Source organism: Coturnix japonica, chromosome 19, assembly GCF_054131305.1.
Source record: "Coturnix japonica strain WE chromosome 19, WE-NBRP24, whole genome shotgun sequence".
NCBI classification, from domain to species: Eukaryota; Metazoa; Chordata; class Aves; order Galliformes; family Phasianidae; genus Coturnix; species Coturnix japonica.
The window spans coordinates 8,814,955-8,834,763 of record NC_140681.1 but is presented as its reverse complement, the minus strand read 5'-3'; the positions used below and the strand labels follow the sequence as shown (position 1 = coordinate 8,834,763).

Here is a 19,809-nt window from a genome sequence, read left to right as displayed (position 1 = left end):
CTAAATGTTAAGAACAAACCAATTACACGATCCATAGGACATTGTTGATCCATCCAGCAACCTGCTGTGCTGTTTGTACATCAGTACACAGAATGTTCTGCAGTGAAAGCACCGAGACTGTACGAGCACTAAAAGTTGAGAGTGAGATCTCCAGGTAAAGGGTGCTGAAAATGGTCTTTGTCATTCTCAAAATACTCAAATACATTCAGACATGTTGAGTATCTATAAGCACCAAACAGCCTGCAAAGTCACGCGTTGCTGAAGAACACAAGAAGTAATAGATGGGAAATCCAGTGAGGCCAAACAGTGCTGTACAGAACTGATAAATGACAGAACTGAATATTAACTTCCACCTAATTCAGTCTGCTAAATCCTAGGGGAAGAAGCAAGTATGAAACAAAACATGAGAGCTCCTATGGGATCTAATCCTTATGGTCTTATTTTTCCCTGATCGTACCTGGAACAATTACTCAGAAAGTGAACTTAAAAGAGGTAATTACCCATTTTACTTTTCTTACTTAATAATTCAAGCACTTAAGTCACACTTGCAATTTTTCAGAACAAAAACCTGCTGCTGTTAAGAAAGGGCACACCCTCGCTTTCTCACATATATAAAGTTCTAATTCATAATCATAATCACAGATCTCACCCAACAGCAAAAGGATATGAGGGTACACAGACCGAACCAGACTGCTCCTCTGCAGCCACAGGCAGCCGAAGGGGGAACAAAAGGACATCACTCATGAAAGGCAAGAAAGCCTGTTTGTTAAGGATGGGCTACCCAGAAGAATTAAGTATTTGGAACAAAACCAAACCAAATGTTCGAAGGGACAGAAGTAGAATTATCAGCTTTGCTGTAGAAAAAGCCACAGTTCTAAATCAAAATTTCCCAATTCCTCAAGAAGAAAACTTAACACATTTTGTAAATGTTCCCACCATAAAATCAAAGCATTGCATTTATTTTACGACACCTACAACACCTCAAAGGTGAATTCAAGTCTTTCCACTTAAGCAGCCCAGAACAAATCCACAAACTGTGTACAATACAATCAAAATAAAGAAACTACAAAGAAAACAACACGTGCAGATGTTATCTAATCAAATTATGATCGTTTCTTCCTTCCAGCAGTTTGTAGCAGCTCTGCTTCCTACCACTTCACCGGGCTCTGCCCTTGTGACTGTTCCACCTTCACGTAAGTGTCATACAGCTCTTTCAAATGCAGTATCAGTTCCTCCAGGTTGTCGCCTGTCAGTGCAGACAAGGCAATGACTCTGTCACTTATCTGTTCTTTAAGGAGTGGTAGATTAATCCTGGACTCAGCGAGGTCGATTTTATTCCCAATGACAACACAAGGCCTTGTAGACAATCCTTTTTTATATTGTTCAAGTTCATACTTTAAGTCTTGCAGCTGAATCCATGGCTGAGACACAGAGAGATCCACCACATATAAAAGAAAGCAGCATCGTTCAATATGCCTTAGGAAGGCCAACCCAAGGCCCCTGTTCTGATGAGCACCTCTTATTAGGCCAGGAATGTCAGCAACTGCAGGGAGAAAATTTCACAGTGAACCCAAGACACTAAACAACAAGGACAAAGTCTTTCCCAATCCACTGCAAGTGTTACAGAATTACATCACAGCACATAAATACTATGGACAACTCATGTTAAAACCTGGCTGCTATTATCTTACACCCCTCAGATTTAAGTTATTCCAGTGAAGACAGAATTCAGATGGCTATTCTGATATTAAGGCTATGCATAAGTGAATGTGAAATGGGGTGAAATGGGCTTCCTGTACTTTTGTTACATCAAGTTTTAAGTTCCATAGAATTAATTCAACAGCACTGCTAACTTCTACAGCATTCAAAGATGAAGCTGTGTGACACAAACTGCTATGAAGGCACACTCAGTACTATAATTTTATATACATAGGAGTACTGTAATTTTTACCTGCTACTTGTTCATAGTCTTCATAGCGGACAATGCCAACATGGGGGTTTAGAGTTGTGAAGGGGTAGGCAGCCACTGCTGGCTTTGCATTGGACAGTGCTCTCAAAAGCGACGATTTCCCAGCATTTGGTAAGCCCACCTGGAAGACAAGCACCCATTAAACCCATTAAAGCCACAGTTGAAGGCTAATTCCAATAATAACTAAAAAAAAAAACCAACAAATGAAAGCTCCTACAGATGTAGAAACGTTCTCCCAGTGGGGATTAACATTAACTTTGCATGCTCCCTGGTTTCCCTCCTTTATGTATAGGTGACATTTCTCACAAAATACATCAAACACAGAAAGATCTCCATGATTTATTTTTTAGTGCGATACAGAAGGACTTATTTTAACCTGGAAAAACACAATGTCACTTTGTTCTGCATCTCTCATTTCATCTGCATTCTAATTTTTATCTCCACGCTGTACTGTTCATCTGTAGACTCTGCAGACAATACCTGCCGTACGTATTAGTGAGCATTAATCATTCATGAATTTTGGACGTTGCTTTTCTATAGATGCAATTAATTTTAGCGAAAGTAGGATGAAGCAGCAAGAGCCTGACAGCTCTGCAGATCATTTTGGATAGTCTCCTACCAAATAACAGCAAGAAAGCATCAAGTTGCAAGCAAGCCAAACGGCCAACAAAAATGTTACCAGACATTATTCCTTCAGCCAGTTAAACGTCATCCTACAATAGGGAAGGTGAAGAACCACAGCAACACTCACCAATCCTGCATGAGCTGTTGTCTTGAGTTCCAAATGGAGGATCCTCTCCTGACCTGGCTCTCCTGGAGTAAATAATGTTGGAGCTCGTTTTTCATTGGAAAGAAAGAAGCGGTTACCTTTCCCTCCAGCTCCTCCATAAGCTGCAACATACTCTTCACCATGTTGAGTGAGGTCAGCCACAACTACCCCGTCCTCCTTTACCAATGTACCTACAGGGACCTTACAACAAAGAGAGGTTAACTTCAGTGTAGCACCTCCAACAAAGCCTGTTGTGCTTGATTTCTCTAGGCATATTACACCACGAAGACTAAAGCAAGTCAGGACTGTATTTTGGTCAGACTGACCTTCCAAATAAGTTTAATTTTGATGAATAATGAATTTTTTGTTCCCTGTAGAAATGTACGAGATACATTCCCTTCATGAGTTCATGGACCTTGAAAACGAGCAATGTAAACATAAAGCTAATATAGCAACTAGAACCTTAACTTACTTTAACATAAACACATGCTCCATTGGCTCCGTAACAGTTTTTGCTTCCTCCTCTCTCTCCATGAAAACCCTGATAGAAAGGGAGGACTGAAGAAAGTGATTTCACTTGCTGGTCAGCTGTAAAGCAAAACGAGTATTTTAAAGACATTGTTTTAGCAGAACATGCAAAGTAGAACTCTATCCTGACTGTTCTTTCTGTTTCTGAATGCTACACTAATACATATCTGATTCACCGTCTCAATATAATCTACTAATATCAGTGTAAGTTGTGAAGTTTAACTGCCTTTACTTATCTGCTTAGCTTTGTTAACCATGTATTTCATGAAGTGGCTCATTCCAAAATGCAGGCAGCCATTACAAAATCACCTGGATTTGGCAGATTAGCAGCAGAGTGGTAGCAGAAGCACCTTAACCAGCTTAAGGGTAAAATGTGTTGGGTTATCTTTATACAGCCAGGTAGCAGCTGCTAAAACGTTTGCAGAACACCATGATTTTTAAAACACTTCCTAGGAGACTCTTCTAAGGCTCTTATAGGACATAAGTGTCTCTTATATCCTCCTCACTGTAGCTCAGAACAAAATATAGAAGCAAAGACAGCTTTGAGAGAAATAACTTGTGGAAATGAGAAACCAAACCAAGCAACAGGTGGAAGTCAATAAGAGGGGGCAAAGTGCTGAGTTTTACCTTTCAAAATGACATGACCTCCATCGCCTCCATTTCCACCGTCAGGACCTCCAAAGATTTTTCTAGGTTCACTATGAAAGGACTGACTTCCTCCTCCTCCTTGTCCCCCAACCACACGCACCCTCCGGTGATCCACAAAATAGCGTGACTGCAAAGATGATATTTATCACAGACACCATTCAATGAGCTAACTGGCCTGCAGAACTTAATAATGTGCAGGTCTGCTCTTTTTGACACAGTGAGACCCTCTAAACTGTTGTAATTCCCAAATTAAATACGTCTGTGTGATGTTCTCACACTGATTCATCGCTTTCTGTACCTGGTGATGAAAGCAATACGTATTCCAAGCTATTAACAAATAAGAAAATTAAGAAAGGAGAATGAAAAAAAGTAGAATAAGTGGGGTTGTTTTCAGTATCTGTCACAAGCAATGACTCAGGGGGTAGAGGGGGGGAGAATTGCAGATTTTGGCCCTATTTCTGACATAACCTCAGCATCTCACTTCTGGCTGCGCTGTGCTTTGGCTTTCCAGCTAGTAACAGCAAGCTGAAGGGCCCTATCTATGGGAAATGCCTGAAATCCCCAGTGTAAGACTGGGAGGAATCAGAGTTGCAGCCATGCAGGTGGATGGAACTGTTCAGTGTGAGCTCAGTGTGTACCCGGGCTGTGCTAACACATCAATTCTGTGACGGGAGCTCCATGAGGAGCATGGAACTCTGACAAACCCTCATAGTACAGGCTCTGGCACCACCACACGGCGACGGGCTGACAATAGCAGGACACGGGGAAATGGTTTGAAGTTAAAAGAGGGAAGATTTAGGTTGGATGTTAGGGGGAAGTTCTTCACTAGGAGAGTGGTTAGGCCCTGGAACAGGCTGCCCAGGGAGGTTGTGGATGCCCCGTCCTTGGAGGTGTTCAAGGCCAGGTTGGATGGGGCCATGGGCAACCTGATCTATGGGGTCTCTATGGGAATCTATGGGGTCTCTATGGGGATCTATGGGGTCTCTATGGGGTCTCTATTGGGATCTATGGGGTCTCTATGGGGATATATGGGGTCTATGGGGTCTCCTGGGCAACCTGATGTAGTAAAGGTGTATGTTTGGTGGCCCTGCCAGGCAGGGGGGTTGGAACTACATGATCCTTGAGGTCCCTTCCAACCCGGGTCATTCTGTGATTCTGTGACACGGGAAACCAGCTTTAAACCGAACTAAGAGATAAGAAACTCCCTCCAGTCACGAAAAGAAGGTCCTCTGATGTTTCCCCAACACCAAAACCAGGCGGTGTGGCAGCTGCCCCCTCCACAAACCTATAACACCCTATATAACACCGACGGCCTTGCGGAGGGCAGGGCTTGGAAGCGAGCAGCGCGGCGTACAACGCAAGCACTCACCAATTTCTTCTCCGAAATGAGTCTTTTTTGCCTCAACCTCCTATTCTTTGAGCAAGCAGCACAACTAGTGGAGAAAGCCGGCCGGGATACGGGTCTCCACACTAACAACCCCCGTATCCCCAATGCACAGCGCAGCAGCTCCATGGCACCGCCGCTACGCAAACAGCGTAACCTCCCGCCCCGCCCTACGCTCTACGCATGCGTAGCGCTACGCTGCCGGCCGTTGAGAAAGAGCGGGAAGAGCGTCGCCGTGCGTTACCACAGTGAGGGGGGAAGGAAGGTGGTGTGAGGGGGATCCCTTCAGTCTGAGCAGTAAGAAAAGCACCACCAGGTTGTCTTTCAGATAACGTTTAACCTAAACAATTTCCAAGCATTCTGTATTACAAAACAGGTAACGGTTACAGTTAGAATGAAAGAAAAGTCAAAATGCTGGCGTCACGTCGGTGTTCCACATCGATACATAAAAATGGACAAGACATTAAATAAACGTTGGTTTTTTTTTTTTGTTTTTTTGTTATTAACAGTTAGAAATATTAACACCAAAATCATGTATAAATTAGGAAATAAATGTACAAACTATTTCCAAAGTGCTCTTTCAAATACATTATATACACAACATTCAAGAAGTTCTTAATGTAAGACATTTCGGGTTGGTGGGATGTTGCTGCTTCCTTCCAAGTGTTGTTCATATTATCTCCAAAGTATTTCAGCTCTTTTAAAAGCCACGGGAAAGGTGTACATCCGAGCTGGCCAAGAGCAATATTGCATTCTGGCTACCTGTGATATTGATATGTCATAAAGAAAAAACCTCCTTCCTTTCCATTCCTTGATATTTGAGTACTTATTTGTATGAAAACACCAGCAGGAAAGATGAATGAAATGAGGACGGGCTGAAAACACCTCGTGTTTCATCAGTAATGGAAAGCATTAACATTGCAAGGGCAGTGCTTGGACAACATCCCATAGCAAACTGTCCACTTAAAGACTCTTCTCTACAGGAATAGACGTAGTGAAGTGAGATATCTCTTGTCTTACTGGGTTCCTGGTTGTTCAAAACACAAAGTGCTAGATCTCAAAACGCTGTAAATTACACCGGTTTGAACAAACGACAGTCCTACAGCACAAGGTAGATTTACAGCATACATTTCCAGTTAACCTCCTATTCAAAACTGATTACAACCATCCTACTCTTTCACCAGGGAAATCTGGGCATGTTATTTCATCTGTCAGTTGCAGAAGCACTTCATAAGTGCTTTATTCAACAGCCTATAGGGACATATAAAACTGAGTAGAAATAACTCATAGTGGCTCTTTCATATCCCCAGTTCATATTTCTAGACTCTCCCTCTGTAGGTATTCTCTCACCGGTTGATCCCATTAACAATTCCCCCTCTATATGCATGATATTGTTGCACACTTAAAGCCGAATTTGGTTGCTTTTCTGCCACCACTAAATAAATAAATAAATAAATAAATATTCAGACATCTGATAGGAAAACACTGCAGATCTCTGTTTTTCTTTCCATGACAGAAATACCTTCTTTTACGTGGATACATAAAAGGTGCCACCAGTGATTAACGTTTCCTTGATCATAGCTTTCGATCATCTTTCTGTACCTTTTACAGCAGAAATAATGGAATTATGCAGATTCCTGAATGATAAACGCTGGGTAGTTTGCCCAGTAGGTACTTCAGAAACTGCAGTTGATTTTATAGCGTGGAACTGTCTTCACATAAGGAATATAATCTTTCCTTTATTCTTAAGAAGTGAAGAGCCATGGATTTCAGAGGCTGGCAGGTAACCTGCAATGCATTTAGTTTAACAAAGGCTGATAACCTACCATAGGACACTTTCCTGGACTGAGATATGACTGATGGCTTCGTATTTACTTAGAATGCAGAGTAACCTGGCATTTTGTCAGAACGGGACACAACCGTGATCAAATGATCCTAAAACTATTTAGAAACATCAAGAATGGGGTGGGAGGGGGGGGGGGGAATTAAAAACTTCTGCGTCGTATCAACATACAGTACTATACACAGCACCAAATATCAAACCATTAAAGCATTGCCTTGTTACCAGTAGTGCACTGCTTCATATCCAGCATGAAATGAACACTGTTCACATACAGACGCTGCTTTGTGCTAAGGGGTAACCAACATATTACAATTAATCAAAACTGCCGGTACATCCAGTTCAAAAGATGGAAATACTATTGAAATGAATCTGACACAGGATCATATTATTTTATTGCTGGTAGTTTCCATATTGTCCCTAGGGGGGAAAAAAAAGAGAGAGAGAGAAATAAATATTGGAGAATAATATATCAGAGATGAATAAACAGAGTTAGTTTTCTGCTGGTTTATAAATTCTGATATGCCTGCACCAAAATACCAGATAGATTTATGTGCAGAGCTAACAGCTAAATCTGCTTTTTTATAGCAGGGATTTAGACAGTTTACCTGCTCATAGCCATAAGGCCTCTGCTGCTGAGCGGATGGCCCTGTCTGAGAAGCTCTGTAACTCCCATATTGCTGCCCCTGTCCCTGTTGGTAGCTGGAATACTGTGAAGATGCTCCTTGTGCAGGACCTGAGGAGACAGAGACATTTATTAATAGGAGTCCATTTGCTACAGGGAGTTCCTATGGTTAGCAGAATGTAAAGCATGAGGGTAATAAGATAAGGTTAGCGAGTATGTACTGCAAGGCAGTCCCTTGCCTTGAAACTAGTATTTAGAGTATCCTCATTTTCTCCAGCCCCTGTTTTTGTACTGATTAACCTGAAATGGTTTCTTTCTTCCAGAGACCAAAGATGCCTGCAATGGACCAATGAACAGCTCAAACCTGATTTGATGGCAGTGAGGAGCCCTGCCCCGGCAACCAGAAAGGTTCCAAAGCCCCATGACAGCATTAGCTCGATGTTCAAATCACTTCCACTTTTCTCTTTCACCTTCTTTCCTCACCAAGGAATTAAAACCTTTGCACGATATTGCAAAGGAATAACGGTTCTCTGGATTGTTGATGTCAGTTTGGATCGTCTGAAGTGTTTTTTTATGTCAGTTGCAAAACTATTGGATGTGTAGGAGGCATGAGAATCCATGCAGTGACCTTCTACCGACACCTACCAGTCAACACGAGTCCTTTATAACTTTCTCAGGTTATCAAGAGAGAAGGCAATGGGATGCTAACATAACAGTTTGGAATGCAGTGCTACATTAATGGATGCCACTGCCCAGAATCTCTTTTCATGCTATGCTGTCTGATTGTTTATAGTACATGGATGGCCAAGGTTAATCAATAAGATAGTTTACAGCATAGTTTAGGTGAGGAATGGAGGCATCAAGATGAAGTACTGCAAATACTTGACCGGTGGCAGTTTTACCATATCCTTGCTGTTGTCCTGGGTAACTTTGTTGATTCGGGTATTGCTGCTGGGAATACGTTTGCTGTTGTGCAGCTCCCTGTTGGTATCCTGCCTGCTGCTGGCTGTACTGAGAGTTTCCTAAAGGGGGAAAAATGGACACAGTGTGGTTATGCTTGTAGCAGATCTTCCTCTGTACCTCTGCAGTACGGAGCCTTGGGCTGGAGCTCATGGACAGGCTCTTTTCAGAAACACATGTTTGCATTTCGCCAGTCATGATGAGTTTATTTCTCTAGTGACTTCTAGTTCTTCTGAATGGGAGGGAGTTGCTTATTTCTACACATCATTAAACCAGCGAACAAGCAACCTGCTCCCCAAAGGGGGTTTTACTGCTGAAGTGGTTCAGAAGAAAAAGGCAGAGCCACAAAGATAAGGGTGCCAGGGTAAACAGCTGGCTTCTCAAAAAGCCCTCCCAGTATATTGTGTTCCAGATAACGATGTTTATTCATACATCCCAGAAGGACAACACATTTAGTTGTCACTGACTTTTAGAAACAACTACAGTGGAAATTCCATTTGCAGTATCCTAACAAAACAAAATGGAATTCTATCTGGTTCAGCTACACCTGAGGATAATTTGTTAATGAACATGAGGCTATGCATAAGCTCATAGTGATCCCATAAGGCTGCACAAGCATAACTACCTCACCATACGGTTACTGACATGCTGCATGCACAATCTGATCATGGTGTTGGTATAAAAGTGCTATAATAGCTAAATTTTGTCTTCCGGACACTTAAATAATAGCTGAGTAGCAGATTAGTAATGTAGGCAATGCAAGTCATATTTTACATCTCCATAAGCATGCTGTTTCCTTATTGTTTTAGGGGGTTAGAGCTTTGGGTTTCAAAGATAACTGATATTTTCCTACCTCCTTCATAATAGTGTTGTGTAGAGTCATCAAATGACCTGTCATAGCTCTGCTCAGTATAGGATGACTGCTGATAGGCATAATCACCATGTCCTGTAAGAAACAGCAAAGATTCATCAGATACACTGTGAATATAACTATAGATACATGCTGTTGAATACATATAGTATGAAGTTGCTAATGCACAAATATGGGGCTAAGAGAAAATAACCCAATCTAAGACAAGAGGTTGAGTATGTAGCAAAGAAGTTCACACCTACAGATAAATCACTAGTATATATTATAAGATATCACTAGTATATATTATAAGATAAATCACTAGTACATATTAATGCAAACTTGGCTGCATCCACCCTCTGAAGCAGTTTGATAGCAGTGTGCACTGACATGTATGTGTCTGTACACTGCTTCCACACGGGGATTAGAACATTCCAGCACTTAAAGTGGAAACAAATCTTAATGTGTTTGCCATGACAACAGTACACAGGAATTACCATCTGGATAATACTGCTGATTCATGGGTTCTGATGAGCCTTGGCCATGACTGTACTGTTCACTGTAATATTCCTCCTGACCCATGTACTGCTGCGAGGAACCTGCAAGGCAAAGATGAGACAGAGCACACTGAGCCCATGGGCAACTGAGAGACGTTCGTGCTGATTGGTTTTGTTTTAGGAGGACAGCATTTACATCTTGATAAGTAAACAGGCTGTGTATGCTATAAGGAAACAGGCTGTGTATGCTCAGAGCAGTTTCTAAGAAGTTTTGCTCACTGGCAAAAGGAAACAATTTTGTATTTTTAGAACACAAGGCGAGTTGAAATGGAAATTACGCTACTGTCAGTAATGGAAGTCCGAAAACCGCTCTTTTGTACGGCAATACCAAAAGGAATGGCAACGTTTCATCTACTGATCTGAGCTATTAGAAAGCACGGGAATGGATTCCATGCTCATGAACACAGTTAGAATTAAATATATTTTAATTAGTGTATTAATTTGTTTCTTAGCAAAGTTCAGTTTATATTAGAGTCAGTCTAACAGCTTTGTTACCTCTTAGAACTGTTTCCATAGAGGTGTTAGAGCATGGTGGTTTTCTTCTGCTGTTTTCCTTGCTTTGGCCTAATTTTCCCTATTAATTGCTGGCACATTTTATCTTGTTTGCAGAAATGTGTTCCTTGTTAATTGTGCCATTTTACGGCTGATCCATTCAATACCATTCAAAAGAAATGAGAAGGTTTCCAGTTACTTCAGTGAGCTGTACATCGAACTGTTCGTCTTTTCTTTAGAGCTGCACGGTCTCTTTTACACAGAATTGTTTCTAAACACCCGAAATAATTAAATAAACTTGAAAAGAGATTCAAGTTCTTCTGACTGTCATGGCACATCCGGCATTTCACATTTCCTTTCTTTCCATATGGGATTCCTCATGCATAAAAGTGACTTCTTGCCCTGCCTACCCCACAGGGTGGATGGAATATCACCAAGCAATGTACTACCACCAGCAATAAGCTAATCAGAGATCTCACCTTGCTGTGAAGCTCTGTAGGGGCCCATTGGTCGCTGACCCATCATGCTGTTGCCCTGGTTGCTCTGACTCATCATGGCAATGGAGGACTGCCCCTGGTAATGCTGGCTCCCTCCTTGTGCCGAGTTGTAATGTGACGTCGCTGCTTGCTGGTGCATCATCGAGACTACAACGTACATGGAGAATCTGTTTTATAAAGGGATGTGGCAGTTCTCTCTCTAGTCTCTTTGGAAGCAAGTTAAAGCGTTCAACTAAATCACATCCTGACCATTCTGTGAGTTTTCCACAGGGGGAGATGTTTTCCTACTACACACATTGAACTCTTCACCGTAATCCACCATAGATGTTATTGCACAGCCAGCTCTTGCCATTTGTTTCGGTCGCAAATTCGACATCACAACTAACTCTGATTACTGCTAGTTGATCTACAAAGAATGTAATCGTTACTGGAGTACGGTTAAAGAAATAAGAACTGATACTTGTTCCCAGTTCTATCCTGACTCATTCATCGCTGTATTTGTCCACTAATCAATTATCTTTTTTCTAATTCCATCTCATTATATATCCAATGATTACGCAATTTAAATAAACCAACATCCTAGGATTGATTTGCCCCCTATATTTCATTGAGAACTAACATTGGACAGCCCATTCAATACTCATTTTTACAGGTCAAGAGACAAATTCAGAGCTGCCTGCTAATCTCTCTCTATGCCCTTCAAGCAGTGTTAAGTATCGCTATAAAATCATAAAAACATGGCAGTAATGTATCAATGATAAATGATCGATCTCTGGCTGGCAGGCTCCTTCAGACAGCATAAAGATGCCTTTCCATTCCCTCCCACAGCCGGGAGATTTGCTGCCAGGGCCCATCAGGGAGCTCTCTTTTCCACCACCTGTTAACCACGGCAAGTCAACGTCAGTTCAAACAAGTCCTAAACTGTTCTGCAGCCGGACACCTTTCATTCAGAGCCAGCCTAAAGCTTTTCTTCTTGCGTCTTTGTTTGCCCCTGTCTACAGAAAACATCTACAGAACACATTCATGTGCGGTAAACCTCTGAGGTCACTGAAATGTCAAGTTGGCCCAGAAGGAGGAAGAGGTATTTACCTGGATTCGACTGCATGTTGATGTTTGTTCGAGAGACATAATTGCCTATTGACCCCTGGCCTTGCATTGGCACGTTCTGAGATGCAGGCACTGTATGGCTGTAACCAGGCCCGGTTCCATGACTGCTGACAGTCATACTCAGAGATGTTGTGGGCATGGTGTTCTGGCCTGACTGCTGCATAGGCACGTGATTGGGACCTAGAAAAATTAAAGAGAGCAACAAGAGAATCCATGCTATTATCAGCAATGTACAGTGAGCATTAAAGCCCCCATGGCCTTTCTAAAATACAATAAGGCAAAACAAAACCAAAAAATCCTCATCATTAGAATTCTCAGTTATTGACAGACAAAACTGCTTCCTGCAAAGTTAGAGCGGTGCTTCTATTCCTGCCTGCCAAATGGAGCTGTACAGAACTGCAGACAAGGAAAGACTCAGCAGCTGTGCCCTATAAGCAGCTCATCCTGGGCTTCCACAGATCTTGCAGGCAGCAAAACACACAACTGCCAGCAGTGCCAGATACTGCAGAAAATGCACAGACTGGAAACAGCCCAGCCTTCTGAAATGCCTTCCTTCCTCCGTCCTGCTGTTAACCCCATTCACACAGATGGTGACAATGGGAAGGCACAATAGTGGCTGATAAACTCTGCACGTCTGCATTCATTCATTCATTCATTTCCCCTCCAACCAACTGCACTTCTCACTCAGGCTTAAGAAGCATCAGGGCCCCCCTCATCGGACCGGGAGGACAAGCTTATCTTTCCATCTCTGGAAGTCTGATTGAAACCACCTCAGCCTTTCTGAAGGCATATTTTCCAAGTCTCCATCATAACCACTGCTGTTACAGCACCTTGTAACCAGTATCACTGTCCATAACCACTGGGCTGCTCCAGTTGTACCCCAGTGAGCACCATTCTGCTTCCCCTGCACTGCGCTGCTTCCTTTTTCCTTTCTTAAATTCTCTTGTTGTTGGATAACAAAAATTAGGTAAAATTTGCTCCTGATGTTTGTTGTTAGTTGTTTTAAGTACTTTTACGGGTGAGTTTTGGGAAGCTGGCTATCTAAGTTCAGCTGTGTGTTGTTGTCTACCAAATTAATTTAGATAGAATGGAAGACAAGCAGGATCCCTAGAAGAGACAGAATTATATTCCAATGGTGATATTTCAATTTGGTTATTAAGCCTATCTACAGCCTCTGAAAAAAATGTTTAATTCTCTTACTGCAAACCTCATTAACTGCTCCTAATGATATTTATAGTCATCAGAAACAGAAAATTTGCTGTTGGTTATTATATTTTCCTCTCATGGAGAGAAGCAGCATTTCTAATAGCAAAGAAACTGAGCTATTCCTACTGAAATCTGCAGAACCAGAGGGACACGCTGCGACAGAGCTCTGTGCTCCCTGAGTTCTCTGTATCTTCTAAAGCTGATGCTTGTTTTCGTGCAGCACAAAACCATGTGCTGTTTGAATGGCATCTGCAGGCACTGAGTGAAAGAGCCTGGGCTCACAGTAAAGCATCTGTTGGTAAATCTTGCCCTATTAGCATGGGAAAATGTGAGAATCCGGGCTTTCTTTAAAGTACTCCCCCAAAGAAACCAACATCAACAAAAAACTTTGGCCAATTCATGATTGCAAAGGAAAATACAAAAGCGTGACCAAAAGTGTTTAAATAAAAATACTGGAACAATAAGGCAAATACAAAGCACTGAACCTCTTTCAGACTCCTGTGGATCTAAGAGAGCTGAGTTTTGTCCTTGAAAGGCCTCATTCATGACTTCTGAACAGCGAGGATTCCCCAGTTGGTTGGGAGCTGAGCTTCCCTACCTGATGTCTGAATGTACAGGCTCTGCCTGCAGGGCTGTGGCATGAAGAATCACCGACTGGCTGTTGGATTACTTGAAACAAGTATGTCAGTCAGTTTTAACCTGTCCCCACAGGCAGAATTACCATTAGTTATCATTAGTTTTTGACCTAATGTCCACTGCTGGTAATTATCATGCATTTAAGGTATTACCTAGCGACTGCTGCACAGGTGATTCCTCTAAAGGCCAGTGTGAGGACAATAAGGGATAACACGTACTAGTCTTAGGTCTTTCCCTGCCCTTCCCCCTTTAACAATGCTGTACCTGCTGAGGGTTGGATGTCGTATAGCTTAAGGTGCCATCACTGCTGCTGTTCCCTGGGCTACTCACAGCACGCCAAGAGAGGCAGGCTAGTGCATTCACAGTCACACCTTCCTTTTGGAGAGCAGCTCTGCCTTCAGACCAGCCTCCAGTGGACCAGTACTTTCATAACAAGCTGGCACTATGCAGGTGCAGAGCCTTGGTCAAAACATCTGGACAAAGAGTAAGCTGTCCACTTAGCACTGGGTTAGGGACTGATGTACTGTAATACTACTTAATAAATCTTTCGGAAAGGCGGCACAGATGAATTCCTCTCTACAGCTGGAAGTGTATCAAAGTAGGCACCTCCTCCATTTGTTCCAGAGGTCCCACCAGCTTGGCCACAAATAGATCTCTAAAAACTCAGAAGTCATTTCATTGCTTGCATCTGCTCCTGAGCTCCCCTGCCAAGGTCTGTGATTTTACAGTCACTTCCTTCTATTTATAGACATTGTTTTTGTCTCTCTCACTTTGGGACAGACCCACATAAACAAGAGCTGACAAAATAACCTTGAAGTACAAAATAAGTAAATGGATGATTCATACTATGGACTATTAATACAACGTAAACAACAACAACAACAAAAATCTCAGCTTCTTTTTAGTTGCGAGAACCAAAGAAACCAATAGATAAATGTGTGTGTATTTATCTTAGCCATATAAAATGTCTGTGCAAACTCTTTGGCTGCGTAGTACAATCCCTGAAAGCTTCTGTAGAAGACAAAGGCTGATGTAACACCATTTTGTCTTCCAAAAAGCCATCTAGCCTAGAAGAGCTCTGCAATCTAAAGGCTTGGTTGTACAGTTAGTCATGCAACCGATCCCATTTTACCCCAGCCAGCCCCACCATCTTCAAGAGCAAAGTGCTGCAATAGATCATTTTGTAACTAGAGACTTGGAGGCGTCTTTACTTGGTGATTCTCATTAGACATTTTATAACTGTTTTTAATTTCTCCCATCGAATTACTAAGCAGGCTGGAGGCCTGGCAGAACCCAACAGCGTTACAGACTGGAGCCATTTTGTGATGATTCCAGCACGTCCCAGAAATCCCCATCTGCCTGAAAGGTGAGTGAGATCTTTTACAGCTCCGTAAGTATTTTCTGCATTAATGATTTTGTTGCCAAGCAACAGCAAAGCAGCACAAAGGGGACCAAGGCTCACCATTGCTAATCTGACTCTGCATGAGGGAGGAAGGAGGAAGGCCCGTCCCGATTGCATCACTGAGATTGCTCTGTGAATGAAGAGATTGGTTGGATGCGCTCTGAGTCATTCCTCCCGGGCCCAAGTTTATGTTTTGCGTTGGTGGCTGCAAACAACAAGGAGGAGAAGCAAATTTTGTGTTAGGTTTTATTTAGAAAAATAATCACCCTCAAATTAGCCCGAGCGTGACTAAAAACTGCCTCAAGTGCGTGTGCTTCCCTTGCTTTCTGAGCAAACCTGCTCCCATTTGACTAGCGTGTGTGAATGACACTCAGCGTGACACGGGGAAGCCAGCAGGCAGCACAGCAGAGGTCTCCAAGCTGTGCTTCTAACAGAGATCGGCTTCTGTGCCCGTTCTGCTGTACTTAGATGAATTTCATTTGGACCAGACTGAAAGTAACTGCTGTGGGGAAATGCCTTTGCAAACACCATACAGCAGAGTGTTGACAAATTGGCCTTTCCCAAGCATAAAGCTATTGTGCATTTCGTGTTATGTTGGATACTTCTAAAATCAACCCGTTCAGCAATAACTCGGTTTTTAAAAGCAAGCCAATGCCCAAATACTGAAGGAAAATTCTGATACAAAAGAGTGACTTTTACAGTAAGAACAGGCAAAGAAGAATGAATCTGGACCAAATGGATCCTGCTCAGATACGTAACACTGCAGCATTTCCAGTATTTAGAAATTAGGCCACAGAGACAGATATTAACACAAATATCCCAAAGAATGCATTTGAAACACAGGAAAAGTAGCTTTTCATGTGGTTGCTGGTCTGCACAACCACCAACCAAAAAGAAAGGTTTACTGACACTGATCAGTGTCTGCATCAAAGCACGTTTCCCTCTGGCACAGTAAATATACGTGGTGGTAGCATCGGTACTTACAGCAGGAAGCAAGGACTGCATATTCTGGTTAGAATCTGCTATTGTTGCCAAGTAAACGAGGTTTCTGTGCAAGATTTGTTGGTATCTACAGAATAAGGAGTAAAGCTTATTTGGAAAGGTTTAACAACACAGAACATTCCAACTCCTTTTTTTTTTTGCTATGCTCAAACAGTTCATTACATTACATGATCCCACTTTATGTCTGTCAAAGAAAACAGTGACCATCCTGACCTATATCTGTGCTGTAAACAGTGACCATCCCGACCTCTATCTGTGCTGCTGTGCTTTTCAACAGCGTGTTCAACACCCCTTTGACCAACAGGTAAACACGTGAGAAGCAGGAGGTAAAACACACACTGCTTTGCAAGCACATGGAGCGCGCTGTGCAGTGGGAGCTCAGGCTTGAGAACTGACATGGGGTCAGCAGCCTGAACAACCAGCCACAGATTGTTCCTCTGTCTAACCAGGGTCCTATCTGCAATGCCATTCCAAACCCCAAAAGCTGTTTGCCCTGCCAACAAGCTAAGAAGAACAAGATTTGTTCAAGAGTGCTTTAACTGGAGTGTTTACTCAAGTCAGCAGCACCTGAAGCATCTCTGCTTCTTCACAGTTCTCCATGAACTGGAAAAGTTCATACAGAAGAACAGGGGGGCATCCAAAAGCAAACTACAGATGTACCACTGTGCAAAGTGAAGAGTCAGACCTGGGGAGTGTGAGAAGAAGGTAAGAGAAAATCTATTTTAACATGATTTTTTTCCTTCTGATCAGGGGAAGACGTGTGGGAAGTAGTAAAATGGCAAATATGAAGCCAAGGTTGTGAAATGAATGCAAAATCATGGGATGTGGTGTCTCCTCCCAAAGGCACACAGACACACAGCACTGCCTGCCTTGCAGATACGTTCTGTGACCCTCATTGCTCGAAATCTTCAGTGGCTTTAAGTTCCAAGCAGGAGGTGAAGACATTGTCATGACTCTCCAAACTTAATAAATAATCTGTTAAATATATTCTAAATACTAAATTCTCAAACACTTGGGGGGAAAAACCCAACCCTCTATCCCAAGAACAAGATACATTTTGTAATAGAGGCCAATCTAACCAATCAGTCCAAGCATTTCCTCACTGACAGCACTGCTCATAGCACAGCCCTAGAGAAAAAGCACACCAAAAAACACAGCCCGAAACTCATCATACTCACTGAGTGCATTCTGCAGTTTTCCCCTTGCTCTGATAATCCATAATACATTGTATTAGGTGGTGATTTTCATCTAACATCTGCATAAAAGAAACACGATCAGAACACGTGAGAATCACATTACAGACCCGTATTTGTGTCATACTCCACATCTGCTCCCTGTAGCCAATGATGGAGTTCTGGGCACTTTGCTTTGGGATACGACCAAGTCCCTGCATAGCACAGCACAGGTCCTTGACCTGCTGGGATGCAGGCGGCCCCGACTTCTGATCTCCACCACCCACAAGAAACAGCAGCTCACTGCCCTACAATTACTATTTGATGAGCATTTCAAAGCAGCGCCATCACTGCTGTGCGGCCAAAGCTCTGACTTCCAACACGTCAGTGATCTCCCGATGGTCGGCAGTGCTGGAATAATTAAAGCTTGCAGAGATTATTGAGTTAATGAATAAAAACGAGCTGCTTTTCTATTACAAACACGAATAACAACGCACTTGTTTTCCAATGGCATCACAACAGTCTAAATAACTCGCTTTAGATAACGAGCCCAGCATCAGTGCCTGATCTGACCGCTCCATTACACCGAACCAGAACATCCATTCAGTCTGTGCCTGCAGGTCCCCAGCTCAGCACCACCAGCTCTGCAAACAGAACCACTGCCAGCAGCCACAGACACCGACTGCCAGCCCCGAAGTCCCACAGCAACAAACGCAGTCACACTCCCCGTGCTCACACGCAGCTCCATCCCTGCTCTGTACCATCCTCCAGCTGTTCTCCCTTGAAGTCATTTATTGGCACATGAGAATGAGCGGTTTGGCTGTAACACCTCTTGCCGATCCGCTCGTTGCTGGGTTAAACATCAACCCCGCCTCGCTGCCCATCATCACCCGCACCTCGCTGCCACCGCACGGACAAAACGGCTCCGTGGTGGGGAAGGAGCTGACAGGCAGCACAAACGACAGATAGCGCTCAGAGTGAAACATGCACGGACTTTATTGAGTCTCCAGCCGCTTCGTGATACAGTTCCCTTCTGGGAGGGACGGGATGGGGTGAAGGTTCGGCAGGTGCACGCAGCGCCTGTGCCAGCCAACGGGATGGGAAACCAGCACTTCCCAACCGGGAGCCCTGCGGTACCGGAGCTCAGCGCAGAGCAGATCTTCACCACCTTTGTCATTATACACCAATACACACGTCACCAGCAGCGGTAACAGCAGGCGAAAAACACCGCTGAGCGCTGCTCCCTCCGGCATCCAAACACAAAACCCTTCCCAATGCCATATCGGATTTTATTTCACCGTCCCCAAACACCGTCAGTAATCACACATTCAACACGCTATTGCGATTTTCCAACGCGTTATTGTGGCTCTTTTTTCCCACCGGCAGCACCCGGCTCATTCCATCCCGTTCCCTCCGGCTCCGCAGCTCCGCTCATCTCCGCTTTGTTCCACCTCCTCCTTCCCCCACCTCTCTCTGTCTCTCTCTCGCCGTCCATCTCCGCATTCCCGGCCATGCACGACTTTCCCTCTCTGCCTCAATCCGCCTCGTTCCATCATCGGCTGCGGGATCGCGGACGGAATCACGTCCAGCATCGCGTCCACCCCGCGGTACAAAGCATGCCGATATGCCGATATGCCGTTACCTTCTGGATAGTTTGCTGGGTCACCTCCCCTTTGCCTCTCGGCCGAGCAGAAGCAAAGGCAACCGACATGGTGGGCTTTATTTTTTTTACGTGTCTTTAATGTACGGGTCCCGTGCTCTAATAATATTGTTATTATCTCCTGCTATTGCCGGCCCACGATTCTCCGCAGTGCTGGGGCAGGGGAGGTGCCGCACATGGTACGATCTGAGCCCGGCGCGAGGCAACGGGCAGCGCAACACGGACCCGAACACAACCCCCCGCACACGGGGCCGGTCCCGGCGGGTCGGAGCGGGTGGAACCGAGGGAGGATTATCGGGATATGAACAGAACCGGCCGCCCTGCGGCCCGCAGCTCTCCCCGCTGCCCGCACATGGTCCGGCCCTGCCGCCCGGTTTCCTGTCGCAGCCGAGCGCCGTCTCCCTCCCTCCGCCGGCCGCCTCCAGCTGCGCCAACTGCGTAACAACCGCCGCCATCTACTCCTAGCGCAGCTTACGCTCTTTGCGCAACGCCCGCTCCTGGCGTA

General features: G+C 43.9%; 2 protein-coding genes across 2 annotated transcripts; both read right to left on the bottom strand.

Annotated features, from left to right (window-relative positions):
* Window positions 1-918: 918 nt before the first annotated feature.
* On the bottom strand, window positions 919-5,443 carry MTG2 (mitochondrial ribosome associated GTPase 2). Its single transcript, XM_015881591.3, has 6 exons — window positions 5,284-5,443; window positions 3,894-4,041; window positions 3,211-3,326; window positions 2,721-2,939; window positions 1,952-2,090; window positions 919-1,543 (listed from the first exon to the last, which is right to left on the bottom strand). The coding sequence occupies exons 1-6, from the start codon at window positions 5,425-5,427 to the stop codon at window positions 1,149-1,151; spliced, it is 1,161 nt and encodes a 386-aa protein (XP_015737077.2). The 5' UTR covers window positions 5,428-5,443; the 3' UTR covers window positions 919-1,148.
* Window positions 5,444-5,615: 172 nt separating this feature from the next.
* On the bottom strand, window positions 5,616-19,721 carry SS18L1 (SS18L1 subunit of BAF chromatin remodeling complex). Its single transcript, XM_015881590.3, has 11 exons — window positions 19,287-19,721; window positions 17,651-17,727; window positions 16,455-16,539; window positions 15,531-15,675; window positions 12,209-12,406; window positions 11,102-11,266; window positions 10,071-10,172; window positions 9,577-9,669; window positions 8,666-8,785; window positions 7,747-7,874; window positions 5,616-7,558 (listed from the first exon to the last, which is right to left on the bottom strand). The coding sequence occupies exons 1-11, from the start codon at window positions 19,353-19,355 to the stop codon at window positions 7,532-7,534; spliced, it is 1,209 nt and encodes a 402-aa protein (XP_015737076.1). The 5' UTR covers window positions 19,356-19,721; the 3' UTR covers window positions 5,616-7,531.
* Between the last annotated feature and the right edge of the window lie 88 nt (window positions 19,722-19,809).